The sequence below is a fragment of the Staurois parvus genome, unplaced genomic scaffold, assembly GCF_062004578.1.
Source record: "Staurois parvus isolate SC_StPar_1 unplaced genomic scaffold, SC_StPar_1.0 ptg000746l, whole genome shotgun sequence".
Taxonomy (NCBI): domain Eukaryota; kingdom Metazoa; phylum Chordata; class Amphibia; order Anura; family Ranidae; genus Staurois; species Staurois parvus.
The window spans coordinates 306709-326737 of NW_028318542.1; the positions used below are offsets into that span (position 1 = coordinate 306709).

The window sequence follows — 20029 nt, forward strand, 5'->3', positions numbered from 1 at the left end:
ATTTACAGACAAGGTCTACTGCTAGATTTACTGCCCTTGATCTAGCGTTCCTGGCAATACCTCACATGCATGGTGCAACTGCTGTTTACATACTGGCACAGGGTCAACGCTTGCGAGGGTGCTTTTTTTTTTTTTTTAGTTATTTTTATTTTTTAAATTATTTTTACACTATCCTTTTCATTTTTTTAATCACTTTTAATGCTCCACAAGGAATGCAAATACCCCCTATAACTTCAATGGGCATTGTCATATTCTTTTTTTAGAAATATGGGTTCTATCAGACTCTACAGTAGATATCTCCTCTGCCCTTACATTATCTAACCTCACCAAGATCGTTGTGAATAGATGCTTTTCCCAATTTACAAATGGCGCTGTTTATATCCTGCGAAACTGAAGTGATGAACTGCTCGTAGCTTCCAATTTCTTAGACTATAGAGATGATTGGCATCATTCCAGTCTCCAAGTAGCTCTATGGTCAGCTGGCAGAAACACAGGCTGCATTCTCAGGTTCCCCCAAAGGCACGGGGCTACCCAGGAAAGCTGAGGAAGGCAGCGGGGGAGGGGGGCATCTTTTCCCACTGCTTGTAAAAGCAATCCTGCAGCTAAATAGCCACTAGGATTGCTTTTACATGAAAGCTGATCGCCGGCTGAAAAATACGATATTATTACTATTATTATTATACAGCATTTATATAGCGCCAACAGTTTGCGCAGCGCTTTACAATATAAGCAGCTGCAGGCATCATCCTGGTATCACCACTCAAAGTCCAGTGAATTAGCAGTACAACAAGGCTGGTCCTTGTTGGGTGTATATGCTATGTTCTTTTTTTTTATACAGTCTGTGGGCTGAAAAAAGAGAAGAAATCTCTGCCAGAAAAAGTATGTGGTATGCTCACCATTAGAATATACCGCCCTGCATCCACCCACTTCTAATGGTGGGCACACATGAAATGTGTCAAAAAATATTATAAAATATATATGCTGAAGCATAGGTGCCATCCACCCACTGGCCACCCCAGGTCCCCATGCTTCGGCATATACACTCTCTTTTTAACTGCGGATGAAAAATCTCATCCAACAGTGCTGCACACACCTACTTATGTATATTCTGAGAGGAAGACCCTGTTGCTGTCAGAATAAACAAGTCAGTGCTGCAGCTGAATGACATCCTCATTTCTCAAGCAGGCTTTTTCCCCCTTTCTAAGATGGGTATTTACAAGCCATTGGGGGAAGCCCCGGCGATTAGGTTGCATGGTGCCACATGTGCCAATTCCAAGATTGTACAAATGTTTAAATAGTGGCAGGCTTGAATAAAAATTGTCGGGGGCGTGGCTTGACGCTGAGTGGAATGGCCGCCTAACTCCGGAGCTCCCGCCGGCTGGATCAGCCCGCTAAACAGCACGGATGGGTGGGGTGAGACAGACCCCTCACACCATGGGGAAACATGACCGGACACACTCCGGCACCCGATAACGATCCCCAAGGGGCCCCAAGCCCGCAGGGACACACATAAAGGAGCTCTTCAGCTCCCAGTCACAGATAGCAGGGCCGCAGCCATCTCCCTCTCTCTCTCCATCTCCCTCTCCCCCTCCCTCTGCAGCCTCTGCCTCTGACACAGGCTGCTCTTCCTGCTAGGTCATGCAAGCTGGGAATGACACAGTGCCACAGCAAGATATTTCTGCTGCTACTCAGTCCCTTTCATTGAAGGATTTACATGCTGTGGCTACTGACATAAAGGCCTCTCTAACCACTACCCTGACCACTGCCCTTAACGAATTGCGGGAGGATATCCGCTCAATGGGCTCCAGGCGGAGTCAGTCTCCAGATTAAACAAGAATGCCATACTCCACCTACAGCGACAGTCAGAGGTTCACACCGCGACTATCCGAGAGTTCTACAGGCATATTGAGGACTTAGACAACCGTGACACAACATTAGAATCTGTGGAAAACTCTGATATTTCCAAGGCAGTAATGACCATCTTTAATGACCTCTTGGCCGCCCGCCGGCAACCCCAATTGACATAGAGCGTGCACACAGGGTAAGCCGGCCCAGGGGGGGCGATGCGGATTCACCCAGAAATATTATTTGCTGCATTGTCAGCTTCCCGCTCAAGGAGGATATACTTAGATGCGCCAGGGTCAGAAGACATCTGACTTACGAAGGAGAGGATATACAACTGTTTCAGGATTTATCCAGCATGACCTTACGCCACAGGCAAGCTCTGCGTCCACTACGGGACACGCTCCGTGCCCACAATATTTTATACAGATGGAGATTTCCTTTTTGCCTTTCAGCACGGGTTGGCAGCCACACCTATGACTTGCGAGTCCCTGAAGACCTGCCATCTTTTTGCTCATCTTTGAATATCCCAGTGATAGACCTGCCTGAATGGCAGGGGTCTCTGAGAGGGTTGCCGACCCTGGCTCCGGATTCAGCAGACGGCGCAATGGACTGGCAAGGCCATTCCTTTCGTAGAAGACGGATTGTCCCTTCGACTCCTCCAAGACTCCCCACTGGGGGTGCGGTGGCCGTTTCTAGCCTAACGGCCTCTCCCGCGCACAGAAAGTTACGGCACAAGATTTAAAAGGCACCCTATCCCCATCTACCTGTGCCACTTCTGTGTTGCTTTCATCAGCTGCCTGAAGCTAACCTTAACTTTTCTAAAGAGTCCCGAATGTCTCATCTCTCCCAATTTGTTCTGCATTGGACTTCCTTTCTTCTCGACACACCATGTGTTTGCTTATTTGGGAGTCAATTCCTCAGGGTTCTGACCAGCAGTCACTGAGCAAAAGACGACCGACGGCCCCTCCCATGTACCCTTGCCTCACTGACCGCGAGGCTTGATGCGAGTGACAGCCGGTTGCTCCTCCTTGGCCGATGCCCTGACCCCCGGCTCGCTCTCCACCGATGAGGCTTAGTACCCCGGACCCCCCAACAGACCCTGTGCCTCCACCTCACCTGGAACCCGCCCTACGAACTGGACCCTCACGCACCCGACTGTTTGACAACTTCCGGATCGTCTGTCCTCCATTTGCTGCATCCTCCCTGTTCCCTGTACCCACAGAGTCTTATCCCGCCTCATTGATTGCTGCCCTGCTACTTCTGAGGAAGCTTCCAGTTGAACTCAGCCTGTCCTTGGCATACCGCGATCTGCTATACTCAATCGACTTCTTCAGAGGAAACTCTAGCGGACTGAGTAAAGTATACATCATATTTGGGACTGTGGAGGGGGCCTGATGCCGCGCTGGAGGGGGGGTTTGGGGGTGGGTGTGTTGGGTGGGGGGGGTCATGGTTTTTTCGGGGGGCGGTTGCGGGGGCTATTGCTTCATGTTTGTGGTTAGGTGAACGAGCATCACTTCTCCCTGCTCCCTAACAGGCTGTCCCATCTGGGCGTGCCTTCTTCTTCGGCCCATTCCCGATTTCTGACCTTGCTGTAAAGATGCACCTGGGGATGGTCGCATTAGCGATACCTCCCCGAGGTCCGCTTCTCCTTCGCCCTTAGGGTCCCGGTGGCCTTACGAATGTGCGAGAGGTGATGCTCGTCCCTTTTGTTATTATAAGGGCCTTAGTCAATTTATTTTTACTCACTCGCATAACACTATCACTCTCATACATACATTTCTATGTTTTGTGACGTTTTGACTGGTTCTGACCCGGGGAAGTTTCGTTTGTACTTGCTAACTACTTGGGGCTCCATGGTGTTTTTGTCTGTTAATGCATTGATTTTCGCTTGTTTTGCCTTCGTTGACCCGTTGATAATTTGTTTCTAGTTAAAGAGATGCTTGTACTATTCGTCAAGGCCTTCTACACTTCCGCTTTTAGTCTTCCCTCGTTGCAGGTCCTGTGACCGTCTCATCATACTCTGACCCTTCTCACACGTGTCCTCTCTATACCCCGACATTCCAGGCACAGACTGCGCAGGGGTGGTCTTTGACCGTATTTATACCACTTTGATTGTATCCCTGTCCCTGCCTGCGCTTCTGTGTCCCACACATAGTTTACGCCCTGCTACTTCATGGAGATGGTTTGAGACCCCTGCTACGTATTATATCCCTAGAATCCCCTGGAATGCATGTCACTATCGAATTCCCCCCTCCTCTAATCATAATTTACCATCTGATTACATATTTTGGCGTGGCCACCGGCCGGCGGTGGTGTTTATTCTCGGCTCGGCGTCTCCTTCGTTCCCTATAAAACAGTGGGCTCTGTGAGCTCCTACTGAACATTCATACGGCGCGCATCACTATATTGACTGTATCCATTTCTTGTCTCTTTTTCTCTTTATTTCCACCTCTTTCATACTCCTCCTAGTACTCTTCTCTTCCTGTTCTCCCCCTTCTTTTCTGGCCTCCTTCTTTCTCACGTGGAATAGCGGGTCTCTTCCTCAAGCTGTCCATCCTTTATACTTCTTTCTCTCTAGCTCATCCCCCCTTAAAAAATTTTTTTTTTCTTTTTTTTCCCTTCTTCCCCCCCATTCCCCTCATCCCTAGTGCACTGTGGCTCTAAATTTTTGCAATACTGACAGGTTATCATGCTGGCCTCCACCTCAGTCTCGGGACCATTGTCCTTGAAACGCCTCTCACTCAATGCCAAGGGTCTGAACGCACCCGAAAAGCGTTCCATGCTGCTCTCCTTTTTGCGTATACAAAAAGCGGATGTAGTCTTCCTCCAGGAGACGCACTTTCGCCAGGATTCTTTTCCCAAGCTTTTCAATTCCCATTTCCCCATAGTCCTCCACGCCACCAATTCTCTGACCAAATCAAAGGGAGTAGCCATTTTATTCGCTAGACATTGTCCTTTCTCTATGTCTGACTCCTTTGTAGATCCGGAAGGCAGATACCTGTTTATAAAGGGCTTTTGTGCCAATCGGCCCGTTACACTTGCCAATGTTTATGCTCCTAACACCAAGCAGGTTTCTTTCATGCGCTCAATTACCACCGCCCTAGCTGCGTTCCAATCGGGAATATTGATACTAGGGGGCGACTTGAATATCTCACTAAGTCCACTGTTAGACTCCTCCTCAGGCAGCTCCTTTCTACCGTTCAAGGCCCTTAAACAAATATGCATAGAACTACAACATTTTCAACGACATGACTCCTGGAGAACCCTCCATCCCTCTGAAGGATTACACATTTTATTCCGCACCACATAATAAATATTCCAGGATAGATTACTTCTTCCTGTCACAATCGGATCTTCCTCTCCTCTGTGCTGTTTCTATAGAACCAATGGTCCTTTCTGACCACCACCCCATCACCATGACCTTACGGTTCCCAGATAAATACATTCACTCGAAATTTTGGTGCCTAGACGCTTCCATTCTTGCAGATTCTGCTATCATACAAGAGATCCGCTCCAATCTGATGGAATACTTTTCCCTAAATTCCTCTCTGGATACCTCCCCCCTCATGCAGTGGGAGGCCCACAAGTGTGTTATCCGTGGCTTCCTCATTGCAGCGGCGACGAAGCGCAAAAGAGATAGACAAGAGCATCTGAAATTATTCACGGGTAAGATCTATTCCTTAGAGAGGGCGCATAAGCGGTCTCTGGCTGCGTCGACCTTATCCGAACTCATGAGCACACACTCACAACTTCTTACTGAACTGGGTAAGGTGGTTAAAAAACGGTACATTCTTTCACAAAAACTATACTATGAATTTGCCAATAAGAGTGGGAAGTTTCTTGCCAGAGCTCTCCGCGAGAAAAGATCCAGTATGACGGTGCACAGAATCAGGGGTTCTGATGGCACTATGGCCACATCTAACCCTGACATTGCCACCCACTTTTAACAATTTTATGCTTCTTTATACAATCTCCCTCCTGAGCATCCCCCTTTGCCTACTGACAAATCAAGGGCTTCCCTGATTTCCGAGTTCCTCCATCTCCATGGTCCGACGGTCCTCTCGGAGGACTCGGTTAACTCGCTGGAAAAGGACCTGACACTGAATGAATTGCAGTGTGCTCTAAAGCAGATTAAACCAGGTAAGAGTCCGGGCCCCGATGGCTTTTCGGCAGCCTATTACAAATCTTTCCTTGATATCCTGGGTATCCCCTTCCTTTCGGCATTTAACACTTTCTCTCAATCTCCTCAACCTCAAAATCGACTTCTAGAAACCCATATAACAGTTATCCCCAAAGGTGACAAAGATACCGCACAGGTTTCCAATTATAGACCCATTTCCCTCCTGAATGTGGACATCAAAATCTTTGCGAAGATCCTTGCTAATCGACTCCTTCCCCTGCTTCCCTCCTTGATCAATTTGGATCAAGTTGGATTCATCCCGGGCAGGGAAGCCAGGGACAATACCATTAAGGCCCTCAACCTCCATCATTGGCTCTGTAAATCTAACTCTGCTGGTTTCTTCCTTTCCCTGGATGCAGAGAAGGCCTTTGATAGGATTGCTTGGGATTATCTGAAGGCATCTTTGGTGACACTGGGTTTGGGTGAGAAGATACTCAACTTTATAATGACCCTGTACTCAGGCCCTACTGCTCGTGTCTGGGTCATCGGGCATTTGTCAAACTCTTTCCATTTGGGAAATGGCACGCATCAGGGTTGCCTGCTTTCCCCACTCCTGTTCATCCTTTCCCTGGAGCCCCTTCTACGGAAGTTACGCTCTAACCCCGACATCAAAGGGATCAAGATATCGGACAAGGAATACAAGCTTGCGGCTTACGCGGACGATATCCTTCTTTTCCTTGCCGATCCTCATATCACTCTGCTGAACTTACTAAAAGACTTTGCCTTCTTTCGATTCTTGTTAAATTTTAAGATTAACTTTTCCAAGTCTTTCGCTCTCAATATCACCATGCCTTTGGAAGTAGTTTTTGATTGTGAGTCGCGTTTCCCGTTTCAATGGGAAAGGGACTCACTTTCTTACTTAGGTGTACAGCTTACCCGCAACCTCGACAACTTATATGCGAAAAATTTTCTACCCACTCTCCGTTCTCTCCAAGAGGATCTGAATAAATGGCATCGTCCTTGCTTCTCATGGTTTGGAAGGGCAGCGATAAATAAAATGAGCATTCTTCCCCGCCTCCTCTATCTCTTTCAAACTCTGCCCATCCACATACCTCTTGCCTTCTTTACATCCTGAAAAAAACTGTGTTCCCTATTCCAATGGAACCATAAGCGTCCGCGCATCGCTTACTCTCAACTGATTCTCCCTAAACTTAACGGTGGCATTGTGCTCCCTGACCTTCACCGTTACTACTTGGCATGCCACCTCTCCCATGTAGTGGATTGGCATGTCCATTCTGCCTCTAAAGACTGGGTACAATTAGAAAATGTCTTCTCGCCCTCACCCCTGATATCGATCCCTTGGCATACACCTCAAGTCCTTCTCACTCACCCTTTGGTGGGCCCTACCCTGAAATCATTCCGCATGACTTGCAAATCAGCATCTTTCTGAGTCACCGAATCTTCTAACATCCATCCGACTCAACCCTGACTTCTCCCCCCAGAATGCATAAAGATTTCTTATCTGAACATTGGCCGCATGTTCAGATCTTAGCTAAACACTTTCTCCACGAAGGCAAGGTGAAATCATTCCACGAACTGCGTGAAAGCATGGGTACCTGCGATTTTCCCTTCTGGGTTTACTTGCAGATAAGGCACTTTCTGCTTTCGCATAAACCTTTCCATGATTGGACCCGCCCTCTTACCCCTTTTGAAGCTATATGCTCGAAAGGTGAACCGCGTAAGCATTTGATCTCAGAGATCTATCCCCTCCTCGTTGAGAGTAGGGCCTATAACTCTCTACCTTCATGCCGGGCTTGGAACAGAGACTTGGATGATAATCTGTCGGACTCCGACTGGGCACTTGTTAAGGGAGCATTTATGAGAATACTTGAATAAGTCTCGACGCAGGAAAATGGTAACAAAGTGGCGTCGAGATGGTATTGCACCCCTTCGAGAATCTCTCATTTCAACCCCTCCTATCCTAATAACTGCTGGAGATGTGGGACTGCAGATTTATCATTTCTTCACATTTGGTGGTCCTGTCCGAGCATTCAACCATTCTGGCAGGAGATCCATAGGATTGTAGTATCGGTGACGACCGTACCTTTGGCCCTGTCCCCAGCCCAGTTTCTTCTCCACCACTCCTCCCTTCTTGGGGGACAATACCATAAATCTTTGGCCATGCATATGGTCAACGCAGCCAGACTCTGTCTTCCCGTTCTCTGGGGCTCCTCTCGCCCCCCCTCCATTCGTGATTGGCTTATCCGTGTGGGCAAAATGGCAGATATGGAGGAATTGATTGCGACGGCACTTGACACTCCCACTAAATTTTCCCACATTTGGGCCTGCTGGACTTATTTCATAACTACCCCTACGTACAAGTCCCTTATGGACCAATCTGTCTGCCTTAGTTCAGCTCTCCTGTTGATGTTACTCCTTTACAGTAGTTCTCACTGTAGGCACTGAGCCCCCCCTCGATGATGTATCCCCTCCCACGTGACTCTGGTGATAGCTTAACTCCTGACCCCATACATGATTAACCCCAGATATTGCTGTTACTACAAACGTCGCATGTTTCCCTCCCCCCCCTTTTTTTTTCTCTCCCTCCTCCCCTCTCCTTTTCTATCTTTTTCCTTTCCTCTTCTCTTTCTTTTTTTCTCTCCTCTCGCGCCCTAGACATGCCAATTTCTCACTCTCCCCACTTCCATCAGCGGCCCCTACGACAATTTAAGCTGGCTTCCAGTTACCCCTATTGTCATGAGCTTATGGCCTTACCTTACGTGCAGACGCCGCGTCCACCCTCCCTCCCGCTACATTCCTGCACGGCGAAGCACAAGCACAGGAGGCTTAATGCAGCAACATCCCAGATTGCACTACATTGGCTCCCGTTTACTACAAGCATAACCTTGTCGTAGCCTCCTTCAATATTGCTGCATGTGTTTTCGTATTTGACTTATTGCTGTGTCGCTGTATGTAGTGCCTGCTGTCTTGTTCATGTGACATGTACATGTCTTTTGTACCATTATGCTCTTTATTAATAAAGGCTTCTCTTTTTCGTAACAAAAAAAAAATTGTCCATGTATAAGTGGTACCTCATATGGAAAAAGGATGACACCAAGTCCCAAACTATCTTGCCGCTGCTCCCCATGTAGTCTGGGCATCCAGGGGGCTTCACATGACTATCTTTTCCCACGTAAATCTGAAACGTATATGTATAGCCTGTTGTTCTCTCACATGTCTTCTACATCTTGACCCCATATCTGGCATGCTTGCTGGGGAGAAATTGTGTGAATGCAAGTCGGCCAGAAAAAGTGATGAGGGACTCATCAACGCAGATTTTTTGCTGGGGAGTATAGACATCTGCAAATTTTTGGTTAAGGTGATTTACGAGAGGCTGAATTTTGTGGAGTCGGTCAAATTCAGGGTCATCTCAAGGACGACAGAGTGTATTGTCGTTGAAATGCATAAAACACTTTATACTTTCAAATGTATGCCTGGCCATAGAATACGGGCATATGATGAATCGGGTCTGTGGACCAATACAACCGCAATTCATTTTTTTTAGTAATGCCCACATTGAGAGTTTGGCCCCCAAAAAATGTCAAATTCGGAAACCGTAATGGGTTTCCATGCGAATGGTCTGGCAAGGTTTGAATTTGGGTTGGCGGCGATAAACTGTTGCGCATATAAATTGTTTTGATCCACAATCAATGCATACAGATCTTCCATGAAAAAAAGCTCCAAAAAAAAGGGGGAGTAGTTAAATTTGCTGTTTGCACCTGAATTCCAGGTTGGGCAGTGAATGGGGGGGAAGTACGGGTGCTGCAGAATTTGTGGGCTACCAAATGGGATTTGCAAGCACATTCGGAAGGATACTAGGGGCTATACGGGCCTGTGTGCGAATTCTTGGCAGCTGCGGGACACTACTTGTGCTCGCCACCGCACCAGCTTGTACTGCACTTATGAGACTCGCCACATCACCAAGTGATACTGCAGTGCTGATATGTGAAAACCAGGATGTACTAGGCCGCTGATGCTTGCCAGTTCACCAAAATGTAGAGTTGCACTAGTACTGGCACTCTGCTGCATATGAGAGTCATCATGCGATTGTAACATCTCAGAAACCTGGGAATGGGGTCGGGTATGCCTGATCTTAGCAGGGATCTCTTCTCCAACGTCTGAGCTATCTGTCAGGGTGCTGCTGCTGTCTACAGGTTTGTATTCTGAGGCTGATTGTGTCAGTGAGTCTTCCCCTTCGCTCTCATCTGACATGCTCAGAATCCTGTAGACCTCTTCACTAGTATACCTTCCCATTGACATTCTGGCCACTAAATTTATAGGTATCTAATGCGACTCACGGGAAAAAGAGCACCTGGCTGTCAGGGACTGCTTGAACCACTACAAAAATTTTTTTACGGCAAGTGATCAGGCCTGATTCTGCGAACACTGCGGTTTTGTGTGAAATGTATCAAGTGTCAGTGACCTACTGACACTGCACTTGCTGGGGGAGAAGGGGGGGGCATAGGGGCTAAACGCAGGTACTGGCAGGTGTCGGGGCTGATCCCGCTAACGCTGCCTTTTTGTGGATACTATACTAATGTGAACGCTGGTATAGTGCTGGTCTGATCAAAGATATTGATACGTTCAGACACTATATTAGCAAAGGAGATTTATTGAGTATGAGCGTGTTCCTGGCAATCAAGGGGTTAAATGTGATTACTGGTTTACTGATGGGCAATCTGACGCTATCTGGGATGGGCAAGAAAACCTCGGGAGCGGGAATAGCATATAAATCTGTACTTTTGCGCACCTGTGCTGCCCTAAAAAAATCCCAATACGTGTAAAAGAATTGGAGTATGTGAACGTTATAGTGTCTACAAATGGCGGTATAATAACTGGAAATTAAAAAAAAATTTAAACTAATAATGGAGGTGATCAGTGACTTATAGTGGGACTGCAGGACTGTGGCAGGCATTCTGACACTGGGGTGAACTGACTTGGTGTCACTGACATCCCCAGTGACACCAATACAGTGATCAGTGATATAAAAAAAAGCACTGCCACTGTACTAATGGCACTGGGCAGGAAGGGGTTAACATGAAGGGCGATCAAAGGGTTAACTGTGTGCAGGGAGTGTTTTACAAGGGGGCGGGGGGTGTGTGTGCTTCACTGTAAGCACACTGCTCTGGATGGCTGTGCACAGCCATCCAGAGCAGTGTACCCGAGCCGACAGGGAGGAGGACTGTTGGTAAATAAAGTGGGACCCAGTGATTAACAGCCGCAGCTACAAATGGTTTTACTGGACATGTTTAATAGTATAAAGTCAAAAATATTGTTTTTTTTTCAAAATTGTCAAGTCTCTTTTTTTTATAGTGCAAAAAATAAAACATGCAGAGGCGATCAAATGCTACCAAAAGAAAGCTCTATTTGTGGGGAAAAAAGGACATACATTTCATTTGGGCTCTGCGTTGCATGATCACGCAATTGTCAGTTAAAGTAACGCAACGCTGTATCACAAAAAATGGCCTGGTCAAGAAAGGGGGTAAATCCTCTGGGGGCAAATGGTTAAAATACGCAAGCCACCAATTCAATTCTTCTCATCTGCAGATCTAGGTAGGCCCCCCTATTACTTACTTGTTTTTGCATTTACCGATGAGTTTGTATGTTCTGAATAAGAAAAAAATCAATTTTAGGCAAAAATGCAAACAATATTTTTAGAAAAGTTCATGTAACTGTCTGCTATAGCAGTATGCCTATTGACGTTTCCCTAGCCCTACACTGGATATAGGACCAGGCAAGTAGAACCCTAGGCCTAAACGAGTAGTTAACCCTTGCCCCAGCCCCACTGCAAGGGACAATTTTCAGTTTTCCTGGAGAGTTTCCCAAGCCAACAAATATTACTTCAGCAAAATGGGGGAAATCTGCATACAGGCACAGACTCCCTGTTGCATATATGTGAGTGAGATGGGTAAAAGATGGCTTCCGCTCCTGTTCTTCACCTGTAGAGCACTACTCAGATGTGTTTTCCCCCTTTGGGGTTTAATTCTAGAGCTTCTACGATTAAGCCCCGAAAAGGGCAAAACGCATTTGAGGAGTTCTATGCAGGTGGAGAACAGGAGCTGAAGCCATCTTTTGCCCATCTCATTCACATATATGCAACAGGGAGTTGGTGTCTGTGTGCAGGTGGCCTCCATTTTGTTGAAGTCTACTGGAGCCTGACAAGCTGATCCTGTCTGTCTTACACCAGTGAATCCATATGCTGATCCCACTGATACAGATTTGGGGGCATTTAAGCCATAGTATTTTCATTGGTTTGGGCAACAAATGTTACTATTACTGTAAAATATGAATTTTTTATTCATCAAACTATGACTGTTTCCTTCAAAGAAGTAGCTACAGTATATATAAATGTAAAAATGTAAATGTAGAAAAACATAGCCCAAAAGTGATTGATGCATTTTAGGGGCCTCCCCCTCCTTCCTCAGAGCCTATTAGTAGTTAAACATTGATTTGTGTATATCCTAATCCCCCTCCAGACTGCAGCCAATCAAACTTTTGTTTTCACAGCAACTGTTCACCAAAGGGTGTGCCAATGGACAATGTGACCTTCTCTAATGTGTAATGATGGCTGTATCCAGCCTGCATTAACTCTAGACCTGCCAGTTTGGTAAACTCTAAGCATGGCTCCCAACTGCTTCTTATTTAGCGGGATCGCGCCTTTTTTAGAATCTCTGTCTGTTTCCTCCTCAATTGTCCCTTTTTTGGTCTGTTGTGTAAACGTCTATAAAATGGTTTATTTAACTGAAAAAAGTGTTATACTATAGTAAAACTTTCACCCACCCACTATAAATTTCATATGTATCTGAATTTCCGAATCACAATAGTAACAAATTTAAATGAATATGAGATAACGAAATTAAATTTCATACGAAAGTCAAATCGAATTTGAAATGAATTTTGAATTGAATTCGAAAACAAATTTGAAACATAAACATATTGCTGACTATTGCGGTTTTCCTTCAAAGACTGAATAGACAAAGAAAACAAACAATAGAATAAAACAGAATAGAATAGTATAGAAAAGGACTGGAAGGCATGCGCGCCCGTATACATCCTGCTCACATGCCACCTTCCTCACCCTTCTTCTCCTCCTAACCTCTAGGGATATCTCCCCGAACCCTGGTCCTCCTCTACTTTGCCCACACACAAGACATCCTCTTTCTCCCCAGGAATCATCGCAATCCCTTCAATCTTATATCTGTCCCCTTGCTCCCCAAAACCACCCTCCCGTTCTCCTGTGCACTCTGGAACGCCTGTTCGGTCTGCAATAAACTCACCTCTATCCACGACCTCTTCGTGTCCCTCTCTTAACCTTCTTTCCCTCACCGAAACCTGGCTCCAAGCAGCTGACACTGCCTCCCCCGCAGCACTCTCCTATGGAGGCATCATCTTGACCCACTCACCCAGGCCCAGCAGTCGGAAAGGAGGCGGGGTTGGCCTACGTCTGTCGCCTCTAAGCACCTTTCAAGTCCTCCCTAACCCTCCCTCTCTATCCTTCTCTTCTTTCGAGACCCACTGCATCCGGCTATTCTCTCCAACCTCCCTGAGGATTGCAGTGATCTACCTGCCTCCTGGACCCGTGTCCCACTTTCTCAAGGACTTCGCCGCCTGGCTACCCTACTTTCTCTCCTCTGAGCTACCCACTATCATTCTCGGAGACTTCAACATCCCTATTAACGTCAATAACCCAGCTACATCCCAACTCCTCCACTTAACCTCTTCTTTTGAGCTAGTGCAGTGTATTCAGTCCTCCACTCATTCCGACGGAAATACCTTAGACCTTGTCTTCTCCCACCACTGTACACCCAATAACCTCTCAAACACCCCATTTCCCCTCTCTGATCACAATCTCATCACCTTCACAGTCTCCCCGTTCTCAAACACCTATCCCTCCAAACGTCAAACTATCACCAGCAGAAACCTCCGCAACTTGAACCCTGCCCTTTTCCATTCTGCAGCTGACCAACTTTACGACAGCATCCTTCCCCTGTCCTGCCCTGACCTGGCCACTACTGTTTATAACAACTCGCTATCAGCCGCTCTAGCACCCCCAACAACACGAAGCATTAGACCCAGACCGCTACAACCCTGGCAGACTGACCATACCAAAAATCTCAAATGACGCAGTCGTGTGCTGGAGCGACTATGGCGCAAAACCAGATCCCAACAAGTGTTCACCCGATATAAATCTGCCTTCCTAACATACACTTCCTCCCTTCACGCTGCCAAGCAAGCCTACTTTGTTACCCTCATTAATACCTTCTCCTCCAGTCCTCGCGGCTCTTCTCTACTTTTAACTCTCTACTCTCTCCGCCTCCACCAAGTACCTCACTCACCGCCCACGAGATTGCTAACCACTTCAAAAACAAGATTGCCGCAATTCGTAGGCACATCGCCACTGCTCAGACTTCCACCCCACCTAGCATCCCTCACACTAAAACCCCCTCAACGCTCCACTCCTTCGACCTCGCCACTGGCTAGACTTCCACCCCACCTAGCATTCCTCACACTAAAACTCCCTCAACACTCCACTCCTTCGACCTCGCTACCACTGAAGAGGTCACTAAGGTCTTTTCTGAAGCCTGCCTCACCACCTGCCCCCTTGACCCTGTCCCCTAACAACTCCTACGATGACCCTCTTCCTCCATCCTACGCTCCCTCACACACATCTTTAATCTTTCCCTCTCTACTGGCACATTCCCCTCCCTTCTAAAACACGCGCATATCACTCCCATACTTAAGAAACCCTCCCTGGATCCCAACGACCTGAACAACCTTAGACCCATCTCGCTGCTGCCATTTACAGCCAAACTCCTAGAGCAGTTAGTCTATAATCACTTGAGTTCTCACCTCACCGACAACAACCTCCTTGATCCCCTACAGTCTGGCTTCCACCCACTACACTCCACCAAAACTGCCCTACTCAAACTCACCAACGACCTTCTAACCGCCAAAACTAATGGCCACTATTCAGTGCTCCTACTCCTCGACCTCTCTGCGGCTTTCCACATGGTTGACCTCCTCCTCCAAAAACTACACTCTCTTGGCCTCAGAGACTCCTCTCTATCCTGGCTCTCTTCCTATCTATCACAGCGTTCCTTCAGCGTTACCTATATCGCTGCCACCTCCTTTTCACTCCCCCTCTCTGTTGGGGTCCCTCAAGGTTCTGTCCTTGGGCCCCTTCTCTTCTCCATCTACACCTCCTCCCTTGGCAAATTGATACACTCTCACGGCTTCAACTACCATCTCTATGCCAAGGCAAATCTATCTCTCTACCCCTCACCTCACCCCTTCAGTCTCCGCCCGTATCACAAGCCTACTGAGCGACATATCGGATTGGATGTCACTCCACTTCCTCAAACTAAATCTTTCCAAAACTCAGCTCCTAGTTTTCCCCCCCAGCCCGCACCCCTCCCCTGACTTCTCTATCAAGACCTACAACACCGCCATCAGTCCCTCCCCTCAAGCCAGAGTACTAGGTGTCATCCTAGATTCCAATCTGTCCTTCCAGCCCCAGGTCCAATCGCTGACAAACTCATGTAGACTTCACCTCCGCAACATCTCCAAAATACGTCCATTCCTAACCTTGGAAACCACTAAGCAACTCATTCACTCCCTCATTATATCACAACTTGACTACTGTAACTCCCTCCTCATTGGCTTACCTCACCGCATGCTATCCCCGCTTCAGTCTATCTTGAATGCTGCGGCCAGACTCATCCACCTTACTAGTCGCTCCGTATCCGCCACCCCTCTCTGCCAATCCCTCCACTGGTTTCCGATTGCCCAACAGATAAAATTCAAAATGCTAACATTGACATATAAAGCTCTCCATAATACTGCCCCAAATTACATCACCAATCTGGTATCCATATACCACCCAAAACGTACTCTCCGCTCCTCACAAGACCTCCTACTCTCTAGTTCCATGGTCTCCTCCTCCCATGCCCATCACTAGGACTTCTCCAGGGCTTCCCCCATCCTCTGGAACTCCCTACCTCAACCCATCAGACTATCACCTACTCTCCTCACCTTTAGGGGCACCCTGAAAACCCATCTCTTCAGAGAAGCCTACCCCGCCCTCAGCTAATTACTGACTTCCTCCCCTCTTCCTACCACTCCATCCCCCACAGCTATTTCCTCCTGTACCACTATCCCCTCCCTCCTAGATTGTAAGCTCCAAGGAGCAGGGCCCTCGAACCCCTCTTGCATTGAATCGTATTGTTACTGTACTGTCTCGTGCACTGTCTCCCATTATATTGTACAGCGCTGAGCAAACTGTTGACGCTATATAAATCCTGTATAATAATAATAATAATAATAAAAAAGAATTCAGTAAAACAATACAGGACAGAATATTACAGATATAAAAGAATAGAATAAAATAGAATAGAAAGTAAAATAAAAAAATGTAATAGAAAATAAAAAAATAGAATAGAATAGAATAAAATAGAAATATAACTGGCTTCTGAAATTTGAATGTTGAATAGAACCAGCTATTCATTACAATTAATTTGGATTGATTTGAATTTGATTTGAATATTTCTAATCAGTTGGGAAAAATTGAATCTGGTTGAAAATGAAACAAACAAATTTCTTAACAAATGAATGAAATTAACTTAGTAACTTAACGAATCAATCTGAAACAAAACAAGTTTTTCCATTTTGCACATGTCTATTTCTTATAACAAAGCCAGTAAAAAAGAAAAATGGTTGTTAAATGTACTTGTAAATGTAATTAATATTTTTTTGTATATTAATTCTATATAATTGGGGGCATGGAAGGGTGTTTTTTTGCCTATATACTTTTTTTCTAAAAGGTGTCCTTCTTTCCCACCTCAATTTTGGAGGTATCCTTTAACATATAACTACAGTTATCATGATGTGCAAAAAATCTTGGGTATGCATTACAATTATATCTCAAAATGCGCTTTCACTGACCTATACCTGTGGGCATCTTAAAGAGACACCTTCACCTTACCATTCCAGTTATACTAACCTTACCAGTGCTTCCTTGCTGCTCTTCCTTTCACTGCAGCTGGATTAAAAAGCACCACTTCCAGGTTTTGGCTAGCATGTGACCTATTGGACAGTGCTCGGGTCTTGCAGCCAAGCACTATCACATTATGGAAAGGGTTAGGCCACCACTCCCCCTAAACTCGGATACCAGCCTACAACTTGGATTTCATTGCTGCACCAGAGGAAGAAGTTGTGAAGAATTTCTGGTAAAGTGTGTATAACTGGAGTAGGGGGGCATATTGCAAATACAATGTCACTTTGTCCTTCACAGGCAAATTGACAATGTTCTTTAAGAAATCTAAGCTAACAGTGTCGACATATTACAGGCATCTGGATGTGCAGCATGCCAGTCTTGATGCATTGTAGGCCCTGGATCCCTTAAAAAACATTGGAGATCTGCCTTCTAATAGCTACCAGCTTTTTGGTCACCAAATCTGGCTGGCCCTTCCTATCATTACACTTTGCTGTTTGCCCATGTCCTGCTATTGGTGGCCTCACTAACCAATAGAGAATAGGTTATGTGAGAGATATGCCTACTGTTTAACATAAATGTCAGCTTATGATTCCTACAATGTCCACAGGTTTACTTTAAAGGGCAACATACCTTTCAAGAGAGGAAAATAAAGGATGTCATTACTGAATTTTCTTTCTAAAAATGCTAGTTGCTTAGTCGTCGTGTTGAACCAACAGCTAAAAGCCCAACTCCCTCACTCAAGGGATTCCCATAGCATTCAGATGTATAAACTCTCCAGAGCCTTGAGTGAACCAATGCCAGGGGAAGGCCAGAAGCATGAATGGCCTATGGATAAAGTTCCAGATATGCAGCTCTCCTCAGATGGGGAGATCAACAAACTGGAAACAGCATACAGGTGGTGCAAACACCTAGTGCATTATCCAAGGTTTATTAAAAGTCTAAAAAGAAAAAAAATATACTCCCAAACATAGCATGTGTGTAAAGCCTATAAGGCCATAGAAATGGCCACAAGAATGGCAGAGTATCCAAATGATGGTGCGGTCAGCCCACTGATGCATTTTGAGGACGAATCCCTTTTCTCAGAGCTATATCAAATATATATATATAGCTCTGAGGAAAGAGATTCATCCCCAAAATGCGTCAGCAGGCCGGCCGCGCTATCCTTGTAGCCATCTCTATGTCCTTATAGGTTTTACACACATGCTATGTTTGTGAGTTTATTTTTTGTCCTTTTACACTTTTAAAAACCTTGGCTAATGCACTAGGTGTTTGCGCCACCTGTATGCTTTATTCCATATCAGTATTTAAAGTGGTTGTAAACCCTCTCATATATCCAGTGAAGTGAATACCCTCAGATGATACACAGAGATGAAACAAATCCTCATACATCAGTTTAACTTGCTTATCTGCAGTCTTCTCTTCTCTACATCCATTTAAAAATGCAGAATTGTGATAAAATCCTTCTTCACCTGCCAGAATCACAGAGGAGGGGGTGGGGAGCTGCAGTTGGAGCTCTTCTAAACTGTGTGAGAGGTGACTGGAGGAAAAGGACACCCCCACCACACAGTGCACAGGAACGAAGGAAGGATACAGAGCTGTGTTCTGAATAGGCAAGCTATTTGCTGAGCTCCCTCCCCTGTCACAAATTTACCTCATGTACAGGACTGGATTTGCCAATAGGCACTGTAGACATATGCCTACAGGCGCCCTTTATAGAGGGGCACCCATCTATAGAAGTTGTTTTAAATTCTTTTTTTTTCCAGACCTCGACACCTCGGACTGCCTGTGTGCCCAAGGCCGGAGGGGGGGTTGCGGTCCCTGGTTTGTAGCTCTTGCAGCAGGTGAAACTGACACTCGGGGGTGATTGGTGCAGCAGTGGGGGAAGTTATAAGCACCAATCTACCTGTATGGCTCTCAATGAAGCAGCTGAAAGCAGCTCCTCTCCCTCTCATGGATTTTAGCTGCTTCACTGAAAGCCATACAGGGGGATTGGTACTTGTAACTGCCCCCACTGCCGCATCAATCACCCCAGACTGTCAATTGGGTTTCCCTTAATTTCTGGGCCCCACCATATGCTCCTCAGGGCTGGATCTAGGGTGGTGGGCTGAGCATCATCTGTGTTAAACGTCTATCTTCTTGAGCATTCTCACACAGTGCCCAGAGGCCAAGCCCCTCCCCCATCCTCTGCACCAATGGGAGAGAAGCTGTATCTGCTCTGCCTCCTCCTCTGCCTGCACACACTCCAGTCCATGCAGCTTCTGCAAAGGGGATGTATGGGCGGGAAATTGTATACAAAGCAGCCGGCAAATCTGTGATGCTTCTGACTGAGCCCTGCAATGCACATGGTTGCAATACAGTGGGGTTAACACAGGTGGCAAGAAGGCCCTCTGAAAAAAAACTGCTGCTCGCTCTTCAGAGGGAATCACAGTGTAAACTAGCCCTAACTGACACTTTTGCTGTACAACTCGGTTTGTTACATAAAGAGGAATAAATGGAGCAACTGGCAGGATCATCAGGATAAAATGATGTTACAGGGAAAAGCAGACACTGCTGTGTTAAAGCTATTGAAAGACTACATCATATATATTATTTTTTATTTTGCACACGATTACACTTTAACGGAAGTCTCACCTGGTAGGTCGTCTTTTTTTAGAAAAGGAAGTAACTTTCCTAAACTCTCCCAGATCCCTTTCACGTAATCTTTCATGTTCTCCATTGTTAAATGATCCTGAATACCAGAAATGGGCATGGGCAATTGAATCATCTTTTCCTTAGTTAACTTCTTATCATTAAATATGTATTGGATGGTCACATTCGTTGCATTCGTCACATTAAAGTCTTTGACAAGTTTGCAGTTAAGAATCAGCTGAAGAGTGCCTGTAAAATAGGAATGAAGTAGGAAATAAAGGTCTGTGCTGCGAATGCGGTTTACAAAATCTGGTCTTTTTTTTTGGAATATTCAGGCTATTGTCCAAAATGTGGGCACTGCCACGGGGGACATGCACCAATGC

The 20029-nt window shown here is 46.1% G+C and overlaps 1 protein-coding gene across 4 annotated transcripts in view; it reads right to left on the bottom strand.

Annotated features, from left to right (window-relative positions):
• The window catches only part of LOC149445088 (uncharacterized), an 85632-nt gene that overhangs the window by 19098 nt on the left and 46505 nt on the right, over positions 1-20029 (bottom strand). For 2 of the 4 annotated variants that reach the window (XM_089654132.1, XM_089654130.1), the window contains exons 12-13: positions 19650-19895; positions 11600-11632 (exon numbers count right to left, since the gene is read on the bottom strand). In XM_089654132.1, the coding sequence (XP_089510258.1) occupies positions 11600-11632; positions 19650-19895 (279 nt within the window). The remainder of the gene's footprint in view (positions 1-11599; positions 11633-19649; positions 19896-20029) is intronic. The other 2 variants (XM_089654133.1, XM_089654131.1) reach the window with 1 other exon arrangement.